The sequence below is a fragment of the Apus apus genome, chromosome 4 (genome assembly GCF_020740795.1).
Source record: "Apus apus isolate bApuApu2 chromosome 4, bApuApu2.pri.cur, whole genome shotgun sequence".
In the NCBI taxonomy this organism is placed as follows: domain Eukaryota; kingdom Metazoa; phylum Chordata; class Aves; order Apodiformes; family Apodidae; genus Apus; species Apus apus.
This window is the reverse complement of record NC_067285.1, coordinates 75,272,483-75,291,587: the sequence shown is the minus strand read 5'-3', so window position 1 is coordinate 75,291,587 and position 19,105 is coordinate 75,272,483. Positions and strand designations below refer to the sequence as shown.

General features: G+C 35.8%; 1 protein-coding gene across 4 annotated transcripts in view; it reads left to right on the top strand.

The window, feature by feature from the left end:
- Positions 1–17,004, top strand: part of SPOCK3 (SPARC (osteonectin), cwcv and kazal like domains proteoglycan 3) — a 209,056-nt gene extending 192,052 nt beyond the window's left edge. For all 4 annotated transcript variants that reach the window (XM_051618874.1, XM_051618872.1, XM_051618873.1 and 1 more), the window contains 4 exons: positions 8,022–8,243; positions 12,799–12,861; positions 14,116–14,253; positions 15,284–17,004. In XM_051618874.1, the coding sequence (XP_051474834.1) occupies positions 8,022–8,243; positions 12,799–12,861; positions 14,116–14,253; positions 15,284–15,456 (596 nt within the window). In that variant the 3' untranslated portion in view covers positions 15,457–17,004. The remainder of the gene's footprint in view (positions 1–8,021; positions 8,244–12,798; positions 12,862–14,115; positions 14,254–15,283) is intronic.
- Positions 17,005–19,105: the final 2,101 nt, after the last annotated feature.

The window sequence follows — 19,105 nt, the reverse complement described above, 5'->3', positions numbered from 1 at the left end:
TTACAACAGTTACATCTTTTTGTTTAGCTGACACTTATTTTCCAAAGCTGAATATTCTTAGTAAAGCAGAGTAGATTATTTCAAATAATTATTAGGGTTTTGTTTCCAAAATCCCCTTTGAGTCCAATTGTATTTAGATTGCATATATCCATAATTATCATTACTGTGAATGCTACATAAACACTTAAATCTTGTCTGCAGGCCATTTACAGTCCAAATAGATGACACTAAGGGGAAAAGGATGTTTTACCCCTAGTCTGTAGTAATACACTCATTATTATGCCCTTCTTGATGGGGATCAAGGAGTTGAAAAATTGTGATTTTACTTACATTTTCAAGTATTTTAAAATATTTGGTCTCTTTCTGTATTAACTTGGTGTGATAAAACTCTAGGAAAATAATACATCAAAGCACAAAAAAAATGGAGCAGTCTCATGAAAAATTCTGCTAACGGGCAGTCTATTTCTGAAGAATACTTATATGCCTTGTTGTTAGAAAACAAAAGACCAGAAGCCAAAGGCAATAGAGAATCTTCTTATGGCTTGGGAATAATATTATTAGTTGGAGTCGAATACACTAATAATTTTGAAAATAAGATAAAAAATACAAGAAGTCTGAAAAAAAATTACTTATCATTGGTTTACTAGAAATACCATGGTGAGATATTATCACACTAAAGTTGCCAAATACCCTTGCAAACTTGCAGCAGGAAAAGACCAATTTTCTATGACAAAGTGTAAATAAAATATAATTTCACATCTTTGCTTGGAGATTTTTATTCTGACTATCCTAAGTTCCTTATTGATTTTGTATTATGCAGGGATAAATTAAATTTCCCTGATCTTCATTGCTGAACCATATTTGGAAACCCTGATGTACAGACAGAACAAGTGAACAGAACAAGAAATATTTCCTTACGCCTGGCAGTACTCGCCCAAACAGTCATATATTTAGAAGAGATAAAAATAATTGTTCTTTTAAACATCATTTTTTATGTCTTGGAAATGCTGACTGCCTCAGAATTTGGCTATATCCTGACTTTGTCTCGGAGATATGTCCTGTAAGCTGTACTGCAAAGTTGTATTGGCTGGCAACCTGACCCATAGTTCTGGTTTGCTAGAGAAAGAAGAGGTTCTTCTAATGGCTTTCTGTATGTGTCAGGTTAGCATAAGCCCAGGCATCCTTAAAGCAGGAGTCTAGAATAAGAAATACAGCCTAGAAGTAATTATGAGCAGGAATTTTAAATTACTCCATCTTTACTTAAATTTAAGGCTTTAAATGAGCTGAATCAGGGGACTGAATCTAGATGATCTTTAAGGTCCCTTCCAACCCGAACCATTTTGCGATCCAATGAAATCAGTACTGTTGACTGAAGTTTGTTTTGACTCAATCCTTTGTATAGAATCATTTCTTATACACAATAAAACTTGTATAGGTGTTTATTGTAGCATTTTATTTTATTTCTCCCTCCCTCAGGTATCTTATACTCTCCCTTAGCAGTCACTCTTATTAATAAAATGGTCAGTCTGGTGTCCCACATAATACATTCCATGTGAATTGTTGATCTGGTAGCAAACTGGTAGTCTCCAGAAACAGAATTCATCTTGATTTCCTCCTCCTCCACTCTATAAAGTTCTCTAAAACACTTTCTGGTAAAGGAGAGACTTTAGAATTCAAGCTATAGGTATTGAAGAGACATTGCAGGGATGCTTTATTTCTTTTCCTTATACATTTTTGTTGTAAAATGAGTTAGTTATCCTAGGCTAATTGTTAGACCCTTGGTACCTTCCCTGTTTCTTGCCCTAACCCATGCTCCGCTTATGTCTGTGCAACCACAGGGAGCAGGAATGTAACACAACTTGCAACAAGTCACAGTGAAAATTATGCCTAATTCTATCTCCTTGGGCAAGCATGGGGCCAGATGAGTCTCACCTAAATCAGCACTTTTGTGAACAGCAAATACGACAGAAAATATACACGTCTTCTTAGTCCTCTCCTTAGTGTAGTCTTTCCTGCTCAGGACTGTCCTCATAAAACTGCATTAAGAAGGAAAACTTGTTCTCAGCCTGTGCACTGTAGGCTTCAGCTGCAAGATGCTGGTAACTTGAAGATTTTCTGGTAACCAAAATATTAAACAAATCTGTTACAAGTGAAAACCTTCTTGCCATGCAGCTTGCATACTGAATAAGTAAAAGCCGTGGTCTAGGTGGCAGCCAGGACTCCAGAAGAGAGTGCATGTTTGATTATTCACATGTGTGATTTGTCAGTCTTTTATTGTACTGGACTTCAGTGAAGCCACTGAGGCGAGGGACACCAGAGCAAGGGATTGTGCAGGTGGGCCCCTTCTGCAGCGGCTGAACCGCAGGGAAAACCTCGGCAAAACCGAGGAAGAGGAGAGAGAGAGAGAGAGAGAGAAACGGAGAGAGTGGGAGGGAGTCGGTCCCAGCCCGTCCCTGGGTGGGGAGTGGGAGCTTCTGGGGAGCAGCAGCTCTGACTCGCTGTGGCAAAGACAAAGGGTCGGGGCCTGACCCCTCAGGTAGAAGAGCAGCCCCTGGGGAGCGCGGGGACCAGGACCAGCAAACAGGGCCTGGCGCAGTAGAAGGGTCTGACGCAGCAGTTCACACGGGCAGGGCGCGGAGCAGGGCACGTGGAGCAGGGCACGGGCACCCTCTTGGCTCAGGGTAAGAACTCGGCTAGTGATCATCCCCCCCTTGAAGAGGACCTAGCCATGGTATCCACTGGGGCGAACACTGTTGCCAGGAGGACAGTGGCAACCCAGACAGAGGTCCCTCTCTCTCAGGAATGCAGCTGTCCAGGTCTCTGGCTGCACAGAACGTGTCAGCCTGGCAGTCATATCGGAGGAGAGCAGAGAGGCCACCTGCATGTGCTGTGAGCAGGTGAATGATTTACTCAGCCTGGTGGCTGAGCCGAAAGAGGAGGTGGAAAGATTATGGAGTATCCGGGATTGTGAAAGAGAAATAGATTGGTGGAGTAATACCCTACCAACCTTGAAACAAAGCCCCATGGGAGAAGTTTCACGAGAAGTAAAGGATCCTTCTTGTCACCTAACAGAGGTAGGGGACCTGAGAGAAGAGGGAGACTGGAAGCGGGTCCCTGCTCGAGGTGAACCCTCTTGTGGCTTCCCTCACCTTCATGTATATGCTTACAGAACAGGTATATGGCCCTGGATCAGGAAAATCAGGTAACTGAGTATTGCATCTGAGGAAGAACAACTCCATGTACCGGTACAGGCTGGGGGCTGACCTACTGGAGAGCAGTGTAGGAGAAAGTGACCTGGGGGTCCTGGTGTACAGGAGGATGGCCATGAGCCAGCAATGTGCCCTTGTAGCCAAGAAGGCCAGTGGCATCCTGGGGTGCATTAGAAAGGGTGTTGTTAGTAGGTCAAGAGAGGTTCTCCTCCCCCTCTATTCTGCCTTGGTGAGGCCGCATCTGGAATGCGCATATGGAACTGTGTCCAGTTCTGGGCCCCTCAGTTCAAGAAGGACAGGGAACTGCATGAGAGTCCAGCACAGAGCCACAGAGATGTTTAAGGGAGTGGAACATCTTCCTTATGAGGAAAGGCTGAGGGAGCTGGGTCTCTTTAGCTTGGAGAAGAGGATACTGAGGGGCAACCTCATTGTTGTTTACAAATGTTAAGGGCAAGTGTCAGGACGTTGGACCCAAGCTTTTTTCAGTCTTGTCCAGTGATAGGCCAAGGGACAAGGGGTGCAAACTGGAACATAGGAGGTTCCACGTAAACATCAGAAACTCTACTGTGCGAGTGACAGAGCACTGGAACAGGCTGCCCGGAGAGGTTGTGGAGCCTCCTTCACTGGAGACATTCAAAACCTGCCTGGATACGTTCCTGTGTAATGTGCTCTAGGTGATCCTGCTCTGGCAGGGGGGTTGGACTCGATGATCTTTCGAGGTCCCTTCCAACCCATAGGATTCTGTGATTCTGTGACAGTGTACTGGTATTGGAAAGAATCATGCAGTAAAGTTATCTTGGCATAGTAGATAAACAATTTATATGCAATGCAGTATGTGAGCCATATGTATGTATACTGTTTTGATTCCCACATAAAGGCAAAATATATCTTCCTCAATGTATACAAGGATTTATTACTTATAAGCTTAATAAGGAGGCAAACAATAGTTTTACCTTGAAAAGTAGATTATTAAGAGTTGAAATTATCCCCTGAGAAATAATCAGAAACACAAGAGCATTTCTGTTGATTCCTTTTGAGAAAATGTTTTAAGTGCTAGTGAGTAAGCTGTGGGGGAAGAGTATATTTCTAAATAATATTTCCCTTGGGATTGTTTTGGCTGAGCAAAAGAGTTTAAGCAGGTACTTCACATTTTTCTAAACAATGTTCAGAAATAGCAGCATAAAAGCTCATTTCATTATACTATATAGAAATAGATATCAAATAAGTGCTTAAAATGAGAATAAGAGCATCTCATCTTTCGTAATTCAGACATCTGAGCAGCAATTTTTGCTCTCCTCAGTACAATACCCTGGTACTTCAAGAAGAAATTACTGTCCTTCAGCTATACTAATTTTCCCACCTTAGTTTCTGCTTTTTGTTTTGTGTCTCAACTGTGAAAAATGTAAGAACAGCATTCTGGTTGATGCTTAGAGTGCTATTATAGGTAGTCTGTGATGTGGGTGATTAACTTCCTACTTCTAGATCACTTGGTGATTTTGTGATTCTTTGTTCTGTATCACCTAACCCCCTCATGTGTCAAACCATGTTAGCAGATGTTAAACACTAGGTATATATTTAAGTGCTTTCCTGACTCTTTCTCAAGTCATCTGCAAGAGTGACACCTATATTATTTTATCAGTATTATAGTAGAGGAAGGAAGGCATTGCAGAGAGACAGCGCTTCTGATGTTCTTGAGTTTGGACAGTTCCTTTAAGTGTCTTTAAAATTGATCCAAGTGTTTTATTTTACCACAGTAATCTCTTATGGACTTAAAATATGAACATGGAGCTGAGGTGATGATCTCTATGTGGTATAGCCGTTCTGGAGAAGAACTGCTCTATTTTAAATCAAGCAAAGTCGCGTCTGTCTCTGTCAACACATACCTGTCTCACTTCTGAAATACTTTAGCCATTTTTATTTATTTCACCTAAACTTAATATTTGATCTAGATTTCAGATATTTCTACACTATACTGCAGTGAGTTATGGTCATGAAAGAGTTTGGCTTGGTGAAACAAGCCAAGTGAAAACTAAGAAGAAATGTTTTTTCCTCTATTAAAAAACACTAGAACTGTAAATACCAGAGAAGAGAAAGAACTAAAAAAAATAATTAAAAAACACCAGAAAACATACCTGAGGTGTAAGTAAAAATACAAAGCACTTCAGAAGCAAATTCTGAAAAAAGAAACAGAAACTACTTTAAAGGTAAACCATATTTTTTTTAATTATTACATCAAGTTATTTATCAGAAAGCTGGGCCCCATGGCCAACAGTGCATTTTATGCAGTATATGCTGCTATTTAACAGATAATGACAGCTTTAATGTATGTAAACTTTTTTTCAGACTTGGTAATAACAAAGGGAGTTTCTTATATGGAATATTGCTGTTTGAAGTAGGTTTTTTAATCCTGATGTGCCACTTATAATATATTCCTGTTTACTAGGAAGTGTATATCATCAATATCAGTCTTCAAACCCTATATTTAACTGCTAAACTGTAGTTATGTTGAGGTTTAACTGGATTTAGAGAAGATACTGAAACATAATGACATTTTTCTGGTGCTTTCCTGTTGATATCAGTAAATTGTAATAAAATAATTTGGTTTCAATTTATATTGCTGAGTCCAGCGCAAATGTTTTCATTTCAAGCTCTGTCCATAACTATGACAAATGTAATAGATAAAAATCCAGTGGGACATCACTATTAGGCACATTTCTAAAAAATCTAAAAGCTATATAGAAATAAGTGAGAAAAAATTGTAGAATGGGAGTAGAGGGTAAACTCAATTCACAGTCTGATGCTAGTTAAGGGAATCAAGGGAAAAAAACAGGGCTATATCATATTATTCCAACCTTAATTTAGTGATGCATAAAACCTTTGAAATGTTCAGTTATCTTTCACTATTCTTCAGGTAAATTTATTTCTCTTAAAAGTAAAATTTGAAACTGATGGAGAGAAAAAAAAATAATGTTTGGGTTTTTCCCCCTTTCCCTTACTAGAGTTTATTAAATACATAACAGTAGTTTCTAGTGTTCTAAAATACAAGCTACTTAATGATGTGAGCTTTTCCAGCATGGACCACAAATACTAATTTAAAAATACTTTGCATGAAAGTGATGACTCTTTCAGTATACTTACACTTAAATTTCCACATGCGGCTTTATCATCTACAATTATCTTTGGCCCCCAAGATCCATCCCTGAATACACCTTTAAAGTGGCTTTTATCTTATATGCCCGTCTAGCTGGCATTTTATTCATTAAAATCTGTCTCATAGCAGCTCTTTTTCTGCAACTTGACTTTCAATTTGGTTAGCTGGCCAGGATGCGAAATAAAGAAAAATTTTGTGAGCACAAGAATAATTCCTCCCTTCATGCAGGTGCACATAAGGCAGGATAGCAAATTATATGTTTCACATTGACCCCCTTTCTGAATCCAAGGTCTTGAGGAGGAATCTCCAGCTAAATGCAGGAATAGCAGAGAAACAGAAATATCTGGGAGGTGTTAAGAGGCCTTCAGGAACAGGGCCTTAGAAGTAAATAATGTTATACTGAACATTCATCCTTATACAGAATGTTTTAAGATGGAAGAATCTTCTGGAATTTTTCTAATCAGAAGCACCTGTTGAATAATTTTGATACCTTTTACAGATAAAGTTGAATAATGAATCTTCTATATTTTCTTATTTCTTCACTTGGATCTTGTCTCTCTCTGCTTTTCCTAACCCACAAAACCAAGTATTTTGTCTTGACATTTTTTCAGGGTCTGGAGAGGAAGGAAGAGAGAATCTGTTAGTTGAATGCTTAGCTATGTTTTTAAATTATATTCAACACTTTAAAAATATTGTATGTATCAAATGGCTTGCTTAATTTTTTTGCCGTTTTCTTTCTGTCAAGCAGAAAGAATAATGAATGCAACAGAACAGAGAAAAGAAAAAGATTGACTGCCCTGATCAAAAGTCATAGTTTATTTAGGATTTCTAAGAAGGAGACTTTAAGTAGTTGCCAGACTTCCATGGGGAGTATTTGGTGCTATCAGATTTCTCCTTTTCCTTTCTGAAATGATCATTCTACCATAGCACGGACATTTCCACATACATTTCCACATACATATATATCTAAAGGAAAATCTACAGACTTCTGAAGCTGATTACTGTGTTATACAAGTTCACCTGTTTTAGCAGTGTAGAAACGCTGTTCGGATTTCTTTTGTGTTTTCAGAAAAATGACTAAGGCAGTTAGGCTTGGTTTTAGCAGAAATAGAAACTCGGAACTCTTAGGAATTCAAGTAAAGATAAAATATCATAACTTTCAAGGCATTACTGAGGCTGAATGTCTTGTTCCTTTTTCATAGAATTGAATATATTTTATAGGAAGAAAAAAGTGGACTCCAATAAGTTACCTGGAATTTATTCTCCTCCTAGTTCTGTAAACATTACAAACCTGAAATTCACTCTCCTGATTTATATTCCTCAACAGAATTATTTTCCAGGAAATCTCTGTAGATTATTTATTACTGTAATGATGTGAGTGCTATAGGTATAATGTTTGACAGAAAAACTCTTTTTTTCTAAATGCTTTGAGACTGATGGTGGGATTCATTTTGTAAGCAGGTTAATTCCATTATTTTTTTTAATGAAGCTGACATGACTTATACATAGCATTTCAATAGCAACCACTGTTTACGTACTGTATCTATGTACCACTGGAGCAATTTCCATACTGCAGCTTTCCTTTGTGGTGGCTGAGATCAGAAGGTGCTGTATCTTTTCTGCGATATCATTATTTATTTGTTTGTTTGTTTGCCTCTTAGGATTTGATACCAGCATTTTGCCAATTTGCAAAGACTCTCTTGGCTGGATGTTTAATAGGCTTGATACAAACTATGATCTGTTGTTGGACCAGTCAGAACTTGGAAGCATTTACCTGGACAAGAATGAGCCATGCACTAGGGCGTTCTTCAATGCTTGTGACACGTACAAGGACAGTTTGATATCTAACAACGAGTGGTGCTACTGCTTCCAAAGACAGCAAGGTAAAAGCTTGCGTGTGTGTATGACTGACCTTTTTTGTAGTGCTTTATCTTTTTTTAACATATTAAGAAGATTGCAGTGAACTAAAAGCTCTTAAAGGCTGTACCATGAATTTGTGTAAAGGTTTTTGATGTATCATGAATACCTAAAATGAAGTAAAACAGTTCAACAAACAATGCAAGCTAAATGGAAAGAAATGGCTAGAAATTCAAGGATTCTAAATAAAGTGAGAAACAGCAGCTAATACTTTTACAGCAATATTGTTTCTTGTGCCAATTTCCAGGAAGTATACAGAGGAAAAAGACCAAAATAAAGAACAAAATTACTTAAATTATTTCTTTCCCAATCTACTTCAGCTACATTAAAAAATTAACTTTTTAATTGCTAAAGTAGGGCATTCTATTTTGTGAGCCTATTAAAAGAACTGAATGAACATTAATGACAGAATTATTTCCAATCATATGGACCTAAAACCAATTGATTTTTACTGCCTAGATGAATCTGTTAATGTCCTAATGTGATTCAGTTAAACAAACAAACAAACACAACCTATAAGCATTGTTTTCCTGAGAATCAGGTAACATTGTAGATCTAAGTGAGACATCACATAAACTATATAATCAAACTAGTTGTAATGAGTCAAAAAATTTACTCATTAGGTGTTGACTGAAACTGGACGGAATTGCCCGTTCACTTTTCATACTAACATGAGGGAGATTTTCAAAGGGATAAATAGCAACCAGGATCCAAATTTCTACTTCCAGTAGAGGAGATAAGACTGATCTGGTGGAAAGTTTGCAAAGTCAGTTCAATTTTTTTGAAAATTTTAGTATCGGTTTTTAAATCTCACTTATGCCCTTAAAACTCATGCTAAATTCCCATCAGCACTCAACATCTATGATTTTAGTCTGATTTCTGTGTAAATTAGGATTTTTATCCTACCACATCTGCCAGTCGTAAATCTGAAAATAAATAGAACTGTACTTCTGTAGATACATACTAAATAGCAGGCTTATTTTCTTTGATATCTTTGTAGTTGAAAAGTTAACAGTTAATCTTTCAACACACTTTGTTTTCCGATAGAACAATATTTTAACTTTTATTTTTATAAGCATGTATGTATTGTTAACAAAATTAGTAAATTAAAAATAACAGTCCCAGAAGTAGTTCTTAAAGTAAAGAACATAACATGTTTTGTTTGAAATAAAAAAAACACACCACCATAGTAATTGCAGCTTAACATATAAACACCTTTACAGTGGTAGGCAGTATAATTCCTTTCTATTTTCACCATACAGCACATGGCCTAGTATGGTCTAAGGTTCTTCTATCTTAAAGCCGACTTCTGCAGTTGGCTTTTCTGCCAATTTGATGTAATGCTTGTACAGCATAACCGCAGCATTAAGAAAGCACTTCCACAGATTTGTTTCAAGTAGTTTTGCATTTTATAACATCTAAATACTGTTTGTCTAATATATTTGCTAAATGTACTTCTGGAACCCATGGATGGTATTATAAAGACTGATCTAAACACTACTGAATTATATTAGTGGTAACCTGAATGCTAAAAATCTGGCATCTGGCTTTCAGTGACACTGATTCTCCTCATTGCAGTATCCAACATTATCAAGCCTTTCTTCCCTTTTTATCAGTCTCCTCACTGTCTTGACTGTGAGATAGATTTTGATAACTAAGTGTGTTTGAGCATATAGTAAAAATTATATGTCCTCAAGATTGTAAAAGAGGTGAAATTTCAGTTTTGGCAAATCTTCTCCTTTAAACTTGCACTCCATCCCTCCAAGTTAACGCTGTCATCAAAATCTGTATTGTCCTTTTCTGAAGCTGTAAGGAGAAAAAAAAAGTTTCTAATCTTCTTTTGTCACATCTTACAATTCTCTCTTGCGCTGAGTTCATAATTTGCAGTGTTACGCTAAATCTTGTAATATGTGCATGTTTGGCTATGTTTTGCTTGATTGAATAATCTCAATAAGACCTTTACCTAGACCTTTGTTATTAATAGCAGAGATGGCTAGGTAGAGAAACTCAGTGGCTTCTTTCTGATGTTTACTAAAATAAGTTGATATTAACAGGATTCTTCAAGCCATGTAGGCAGCTCTCTGTCTTCATTGAGCTTAGTAGGTGTTTTTTGGTCACATCTACAGTTTTATGGCACTGCTGTTGATTAATGTTGTTCAAAGTGAATACAAAATTTAGTCAACAATATGTATCATACTGGGATAGATATTCCATTGTGCTTTTTAAAAATACATAGCATTTGCTTGATTCATTATCTGAGAAGCTCCGTTACTTTTCCATCTTAGTTCAAGACTATCAGGAGCAGACAAGTACTTGCAATTCTTCTTCATTCTTTCATTCTGCTTGAGGTCTGTTGTGATGCATTACAGTGCACTAGACCCATTACTGCAATTAGTCACAATTTCTAGTCAATATAAGCAACTTCTTATGAATACTTAAGTCAGATTTTCTTGCTCAGAAAAAGATATTCCTGTAGTAGCTGTCCCATCTTGACTAATGCTTAAACACTTATAAATGGCTCAGTGGTGCTTATTGCCTTTTTTCTTGGCCTTAATCAGCTTTATGTCTGGTTTCATATTTCTGAGGCACTCTGATACATTTCTGCAATACTTCAAAATCTACGCTTTGCCCGTGCTCTTTTCAAGTCTTCTTGTATGGTGTGGTTGCTGTTGCCCTCTAATTTCAAGTACAATTCATGAAAGTGCTTCAGCACTTACTTTCTTCAGACCTTATGTTCTTACATGTTTGACTGTAGCTTAACACTTCAATACTTATTTAAATGCTGAGGCACTTGCAGTGTTGGCCTTTTTGTGGATTGGATTTCTTTCTGCCAGTAATTCATAATTATTACAGTCTTGTTTTTGTTTCACCACTGCTTCGGAGTAGGAAAGTATCCAATTTTGCTAGGATTATTAATGCTTAACACCTCTTTCTTTCATGCAGGCTTCTGCATCAATCTATTAGTCCAGCACTTCTCTAGATGCCTTTTTCTTACAGGCTCTTCTGTCTGTCAAGACAGAGACATCTTTTTTACTTTAAAACTAGTCCATCTTAGAGAAGAATTATCATGATTATCAATTATAATTGTATTTGCTTTGTTACAGAAGAGCTCAAGAATAATACCAAAGGCCTATTTGTTATACTTAGGCTATGCCAGCCAAGGGGCTCTGTGTTCACCATAAATTTGATTCCCCATTTCTCACCAGAGTTAGAGCATTTCTGCAAGAAAGACACCTCCATGTATTAGAATGTATTCTTGGGGTTCCTGCACTCTTTTGTGCATCTTGTGCTGCTCTCAGCTGGCTAAATGGTGAGCTCTCTTGTTTTCCTGTAGGAGGAATTCAGGAAAGACTGCTTTGGCCTGTCACCCCTCAAGTGATTACTGCTGACTTATTGCCTGCCCTTCTCAGTGACTGGGTTCTGGTCTACGTGTGTGCTTCATCAAGCGTGTGCCAATCTTACTCATCTTTAATCAAGCTCAACTTTTTTTTTTTCTCTTTGCATGGCAAAAACGTAGTTTAACTGTATTTCAGAAGGGAGCCTAGAGTTAATTGCATGGCAGAGATGTATTCTAAATAATCAGAGTGTGCTAAAAAGGGAAATGTGAGATTTTAGTGAGATGTTGGAAGAGTATTGTCTGGGAATGGTGTAAGTAAAGTGAGTAGACTTGATAATACTGTTGTTCATTCAGAACGAGAAATGCCTTGGTGCTAATGGTCTAATATAGTATGCAATATCAATGTACAGAGATTGGGACTTTGCTGTCTTGGATTCTTTCACTTATTCAACAGTAATGTATATACATTCACGCCTCCCTTCCCATTCATGGAACTTGCTTTTATAGACAGTAGAAAATTAAATTATACAGAACTACAGTAAGCTATAACTCTGAAGAAAGAAAAACTGAAATTTAATACCTATTCTGCCTCTTAGAGCCATCTAAAGTTTGGCCACTCTTTTTAAGTAGTTTGTTAAACTTTGTATCCATGGGATTGAGTCTTAAATTGTTGCAATGGAATTGCAATCTTGCAGGCTTCAGTAGAGAAAATTCTTGTTTTCTTAGTGAAATATGCAAAACACAAAACTTGAACATGACTTCTAACAAGAACAAAAGGGAAAGGAATTAAAACAGCCGTCCTGTTTCAAACCAATACATGAGGCAAGCTTCACAATCGCACACTGCTTTCTCTAGACTTGATATAATAGGGTGTGATAAAGTTACTGTCTACATTCGTCAATCCTCCAGACTAGTGATGAGATGCTCACTTACAGCTCGGTTGACCAGGAGTGGCCTTCTGCACAAATCCATAGCAATGCTCTAATTCATAATTCTGGAGCTGACACAAGATCCAGTAATTCTTTTATTTCAGAGCTTAGAAAATGACTACTAATGCAGAATATGTGTGTTTCTTAAGATCAGTAGTTAGAGTGACCTTAGAACATAGGAAACTGAAAACTTAGTCATATGCTTTCTTTCCTAGATACAGTGTAATCTGTTTAACATTTTTAATGTTGTTTTAGACCCACCATGCCAGACAGAACTCAGCAACATTCAGAAGCAGCAAGGAGGAAAGAAGCTTCTAGGTGAGCCATAGATCATTCTTTTGAAGGTTTTATTGCTTACATAAATAACCCTGGTGAAACAGCAACATAAAATCAATATTAATCCAACAAAGATAGACCGCAGTAAATTCCAGCAGCAAAATTTATGAAATTCTTGAAAGCTATTAAACTTAGTTTTATTACCTTACCCACCAAAAGATATTACATCTGTTTTATTACCCTAATAGAAGGTACATTTTAACATTTATAGAGGGTACTGTCTAAGACACTCCTAAATTACTGTCTCTGCTGATCCTTTACCTGTATTATTCTTTAAGTAATTGAAGTCTTTCTTATGAATCAGTTTATACTGTATCAATATGACTTAAATGTAAAATCTTAATTTAACTGTTAGCCACTGTCTAAAAGCTTCAATTAAAGGCTTGGTTCAAAGTATTTAAAACTGTATTTCTGCTAAGGGTAGTTTCTAACAACTATACACTTCAAAATGCTTTCTTATTAATGTTTTGTTCATTGTGGTTGGATTGCATTGTATGTTTCTTTCAAAAAGTCTCTATTTGCTCCAAATTTAAAAATTTGATTATTCAACCTTAGGCAAGTCACTGCCTCACTCAGTAAGTCCCTGATTGTGTCTCTTCTACTCTTGGTGGGGAACATTTTTGGCTTAGAACCTAATCTGATTAGGTGTTTTGGATATAAATGCAAATTTAACCTTTTTTTTTTTTCCCCTCCCCGTTTATTGTTGATAAAATTGGTGTGTTACACTGCATTTGTCTTCTGTGTTGGGGTGATTAAATACTAATAGGGAACTAATGGATTGTAAAATATATGTTAAATGAAAATAGCTCCTAAGCCTTGTAGCAGGCTGTTAGTCCAAGAAGCCTGGCTGTTATTATCCAGATTTGTTTGTACTCCACAGATTATCCCATTCAGGTTTGGTTCTACATTTGGGCCTTTTCTCCAGAATACAGCGAAGATCTTGATTCAGACATTCAGGGAGTAAGGAATATATATATCACAGGATCAATGAAAAATTTAAAGGAAGATTGGTCACTTTATTTCTTGAAATCAGTCCAAGACTGATGCATGTTATTTTTCCTCCCACGTTTGATGTATTCAGTCACTTTCTGCTCACCTGAATTTAATAATAGTAAACCAGTCAAGTGTAGAGTCTGGAATGAGGGAAAAGCAAAAGGTAGTTACTTTCTGCTATAATTGTCACATTGACCAAGAGGCCATTTTTAAATATTCTTATTCAATGTTTATGTATCACAGGACAGTACATCCCTTTATGTGATGAAGATGGGTACTACAAACCAAGTCAGTGCCATGGAAGTGTAGGGCAGTGCTGGTGTGTTGACAGATACGGTAATGAGGTGACAGGATCCAGAACAAATGGTGTGGCAGAATGTGGTAAGTTAAGAAACCTTGGTGGCATTTGGTTTAGAGGTTATTCCCTTTGATTACCAAGCAGATTAAAGGTCTTGCATAAGAACAGATGGGGGACCCAACTACATGGATTTTGAAACAAAACGTAACACATTATAATTTCTTATTGTTACTACTTCATTATTTTTTGTCACTTCTTCACTGTGTCAACTGTTAATAGACCTCATATATGTGCTTGGCATAAGTGTACATAAATTTAGGGAAAATTAATTATCTAGAACAGCATTAGAAAAGCCTCAAAATGCTTGATGAAATCCCATTGGGTAATCAGTATGCTAGTGAGTTCAATGTCACACTTTTTTCAGTTAATGTTTGGTGGAATTGCCAAAAGTTTAACACACTAAATCTTCCCTTGTTTTTCCCTTCCCTACAGCACTGTCTGACTACTTCCAAGAATTCCCAAGTAACCTTTATTTGATGTCCCAAATACAAAAAATGGCAATTAAATATTTTCCTTTCTTTAAAAAAAATATAAAGTCTTAAAGTATTCTTCTCCACCTATTTTGCAACAAAAAGAACACAGCCTGAAAGAAAGGATTAATTTAGCACAGTACATACGTACAGCTTGGGCCTGTTGTCCATCTACTCCAGCTTCCTTTCTAGGTAAATGGACACTTCTAGATGGTTAGGTTCAGGATAATATGTAAGAACTGAACAATGGACAGTATATATTGTCAGTAGTCCTTAGTGTAATTTCTGAGTTGGACTTAAATCTCATTAATTTGTTCCTGCCACTCATGATAGGTCTACAAATCTCTAAAATTTATCTTCTTTTGCTAAATTTAAGAAATTAATCCCTATTTAAATGGTTTTCTTTTAAGACAAAAGAATGTTTATATTATTTACATTTTATTTCTGTGTCACACTGTTTAGTTTAAAATAAGTAATTGTCCTGAAATTAAATGCTCTGGTGTGTCTTTTTGTATGCTTATGTACATTATACTATAATTACGTAGTGTATCTTGTGTGTCTTTTCTATATCATTCTTTTTTAGCTATCGATTTAGAGACTTCAGGTGACTTTGCCTCTGGCGATTTCCATGAATGGACAGATGATGAAGATGTTGAAGATGAAATAATGAATGATGAAGATGAAATTGAAGATGATGATGAAGATGAAGGAGACGATGATGTTGATTATGACGCTGATCATGATGGATATATTTGATTATATTAGGGGGTCCATGAATTGTAACTTTCTAAAATTCACAAGATGACTTTTCATAAAATCCCTTTGCTCCCCAAGATCAAAAGGATTCTAATAAACATGTATATTTTGTATGATGATTTCAAACGTTGCAGCTGGAGTCATAGACTTTTTTTGTTTTAATAAGAATAATTATATTATGTGCTTTTGAGTTTTTAATGCCTTTGCGCTGAAGACAACACATGGGAAGTCTAGCCTGAAGAAAGGAATGTTATGTGCTACTGAAAATATAAATGTGCAAAACACACTATAAAGACAACCAGGCTCTTTAAAACTCCGGTGAAAAGATATTTGTCCTTCCTTGGAATTGTGCATGTCCTCTTCAGAACTTAATTTCTGTTCTGTCAGTGTTTCAGGCCCTGCAGGCTTTGCAAATTGTCCATTTAATAAATCAAAAATGTATTACAGTAGAAAAACATTGGTGCACAAGTAGCATCTCACCAGTCTTTAATTAACCAGAGATATGGAGCAAAAATACCAGGAGGAAAAAATAAAGCAAAGTCCTCCTTTGTGTTTGCATTTGTAATTTATTTTTTTTATTAGGAAATTACTTGGTTATTGAAAGGATTTTTCAAAAGCAGTAAGATGGACAAGAACCAATTATGTAATTTTAAAATATTATTGTACTTCTATAATTTTTTTCTTTCATGTCAAGGTCATATAGGCTTTATCATTATTTACTCAAACATTGCTTCACTCTTTGTTGTTTCTTTATATTTCTCACTAATCAGAGTAAAATATTTTACATGGGGAAAAAATTTTGCTTACAATTATATTACCTTTATACATGACTATATTTCAGAGTATTGACACTTGCCCCGAGGTAGTTTTTAATAAATGTATAAGTAGACCTTTTATTTTCTTAATTCAGGAAATAGTTTTGCATCTTTATCTTAATTCATGTTGTTTTCTGTCACTAGTGCAGAAACTTAGATATAACATATTGTAAAGGTGCCTTGCAAAATAGAAATAGAGAGATTTTAGCATGCATACCAGTATAGGATTTTAGGCAATAGCTAAGCACACCCAATTACCAAATTAATACCAGTATAGATACTGCTACAGAAATGAAGAACATGGGTTATTTTAATTTTTTTCCTATTGCTATGTAATTACCATGTGGACTAGATTATAATTATTGTGTAGAGTAGCACTTAAGATTTGACTGTAGAGAAAATTACTTTAATCACTGTATTTATGTTAGCATGTTACTTAATTGTGTAGACATTTTGGGACTCCACCATCTTTGTTCCTATCATATCTATTGCTTTCTGCCCACAATAAAACTGATGTGACCTGTATAATGTCATATTACAGGTTGTATAACTTAAAAAATGGATCACTGGTTTCCTGTCGTTAATTAAAAGGAAAATCAGTTTCTTATTTGAATTAAATTCTATGCATTAAATACTAAATTTAATGTTTATCTTATGTAATATTGAAAAGTATAATGCTTTTTCTTTTTTACTGTTTCTGTATAGTTTGCAAAATAAAGACTCTTGTAACCAACCTTTGGCCAGTATAGCCCATCATTTTGACTTTTTGCATAGTTTAAAATTTTGGAACAGGAAAAATTCATGTTTCAGATACATTTCACTTACTAAAATATGTATTTATTTGTATAAAGACAATTATTAATGGTTTATTTCCAGTAAAGAATTTTTAACTAAGGCAAAACCCATAGGGAGCTTTTAATTTTCTGTATTTTTTTGAGTTTTCTATATCCTTGTTATGTACTTCTATGACATTGTCTTCATTACATAGTAAACTAAGAGAAAGATACTTCTTTACAAACTCTGTCATAATTTGTTGAGAATAGTTGTATTATTTTCTTAAATAAAAGTAGTTAAGAGTTTACCATTCCAATATAGTGAGATTTTATCAGAGAACAGTTTCTTATGGCTGAACTTAACTGATATATAAATTCATTTTAAATAAAGATGCTAAAGAAGAAATGTTGTCATTACTGGCTGATGTAGCAAGTGCTGTTGTGGGTTTTTTTTCTGATGTGACAAATGGTCATTAGATGACAAACTAAAAATTAATTTGATTAGAACTTGTGATATTAGGAAAATTAAAGTATGGGAAGAGAATTCATAATGTGTTTAGCCTAATGGGCTTACAATATGAAAACCATTCTAGACCATTCTAAAATGAACTGTCATAGAGAAGAACACAAAAGAAATGTATATTCTTTCTTCCCTGAAAATTCCCCACTGAACTGTAAGAGATGGGAATATGCATGGATTTTGGTCCCTGAGTCTCAAAGCTACCTATCATAAAGTCAAAAAAGTAAATCAATGTAGGTAAATTGACTAAAGATCAGTCACAATGTAGAATCAGGGTCATTTTGGAGAATTTTTGTGGTCCAATACTAAACCACCACCAATACCACTTGAATAGTTTCTCATTCATGAGGAAAATCCAGAGGAGATATTGGTGGATTTCCTTTGAAAACATCCTTCCTTATTTTTTAAAAAAGGTAAATTTGTCTACGGATAAATATTATTAGCTGGAAACTACTTCACTGCAGCATTAAAGAAGTGTATGAAATCAGGAGCAGGCAGAACAAATTAAGGCAAAAGCTGATAATATAAAATCACTAACTAAGTAATTCAGAAGCTTTTTCTTTCTTCTGGCCTATCCAAAAATTTGCACAGGGGTAGGTCCTCATGAGTAGAATCAGGCAGAAAGCAGTAGAGAGCCCTTGATTTTAAATCTTCATAGTTTTTGTGATGTTGCTGTCATTTGTTGTTGTTTTTTCTTGATCTTGTAATTGTGCACATATATATGTACTTATAAATATTCAAAGGTACAGATGTAAATTTGGAGATTTTCAGACAGTGGTTAATCCTGTGCTTTTCTGAGAATGTGTGGAATTGTAATTTTCAGAGTCATTGAAAAGTAAAGAATACCGAGTTCAATTAGGTAATTTATTATATAAACTTAAAAGGGAATATTTCAGGCACAGCCACATCCATATGCTTATTTTAAAAACAAATTAATTATTGTTATTAATTTGCTTATACAAAAAATTGTATCACAAATTTTTAAAAAACCCAACCTGCTTCTTAAGGCAAGTAACCATATTGGACATGCTGAACTAGTAAGGTGACCCTGTGTCTTGAGCAGATGACTGGCTAAGCCAGTGTCATTGTACTCATTGGTACAGGATGGGTGCAGATAGCTAACTTGTTAATTCATCCAATGAAATGCCAGTAGAAACAGCTCTTTTAAGTTAAGGAACCAAAGTGGGGATGGGAAACAGTTGCCTAGCCTAAAAAATCACACCTCTGCTTGAATTTTTTGCTGTGTTTCAGATGCTAATTGAACCAAACCCTGGAAAAGCGACCACTGCTCAGTATCTGTCTGTCCTCCTAAGGTGAGTTTTACAGCTGAAATGTGTGTACCTCTTTTTAAAAAGAATTTCTATGCTGCAACATTAGTAATAATACTGAGTGTTTTGCATCTCTTCATCAGCTTTCCACATGACCCCACAAAAAACCTTCTGTCAAAGGTGCTTGTGCCTGTAACCATATTTGCCAAGACAGTTGAAATTTATCAGTTAAAATCAAGATGGACAGAGATGTGCCTGTTGTCCCTGTCTGTC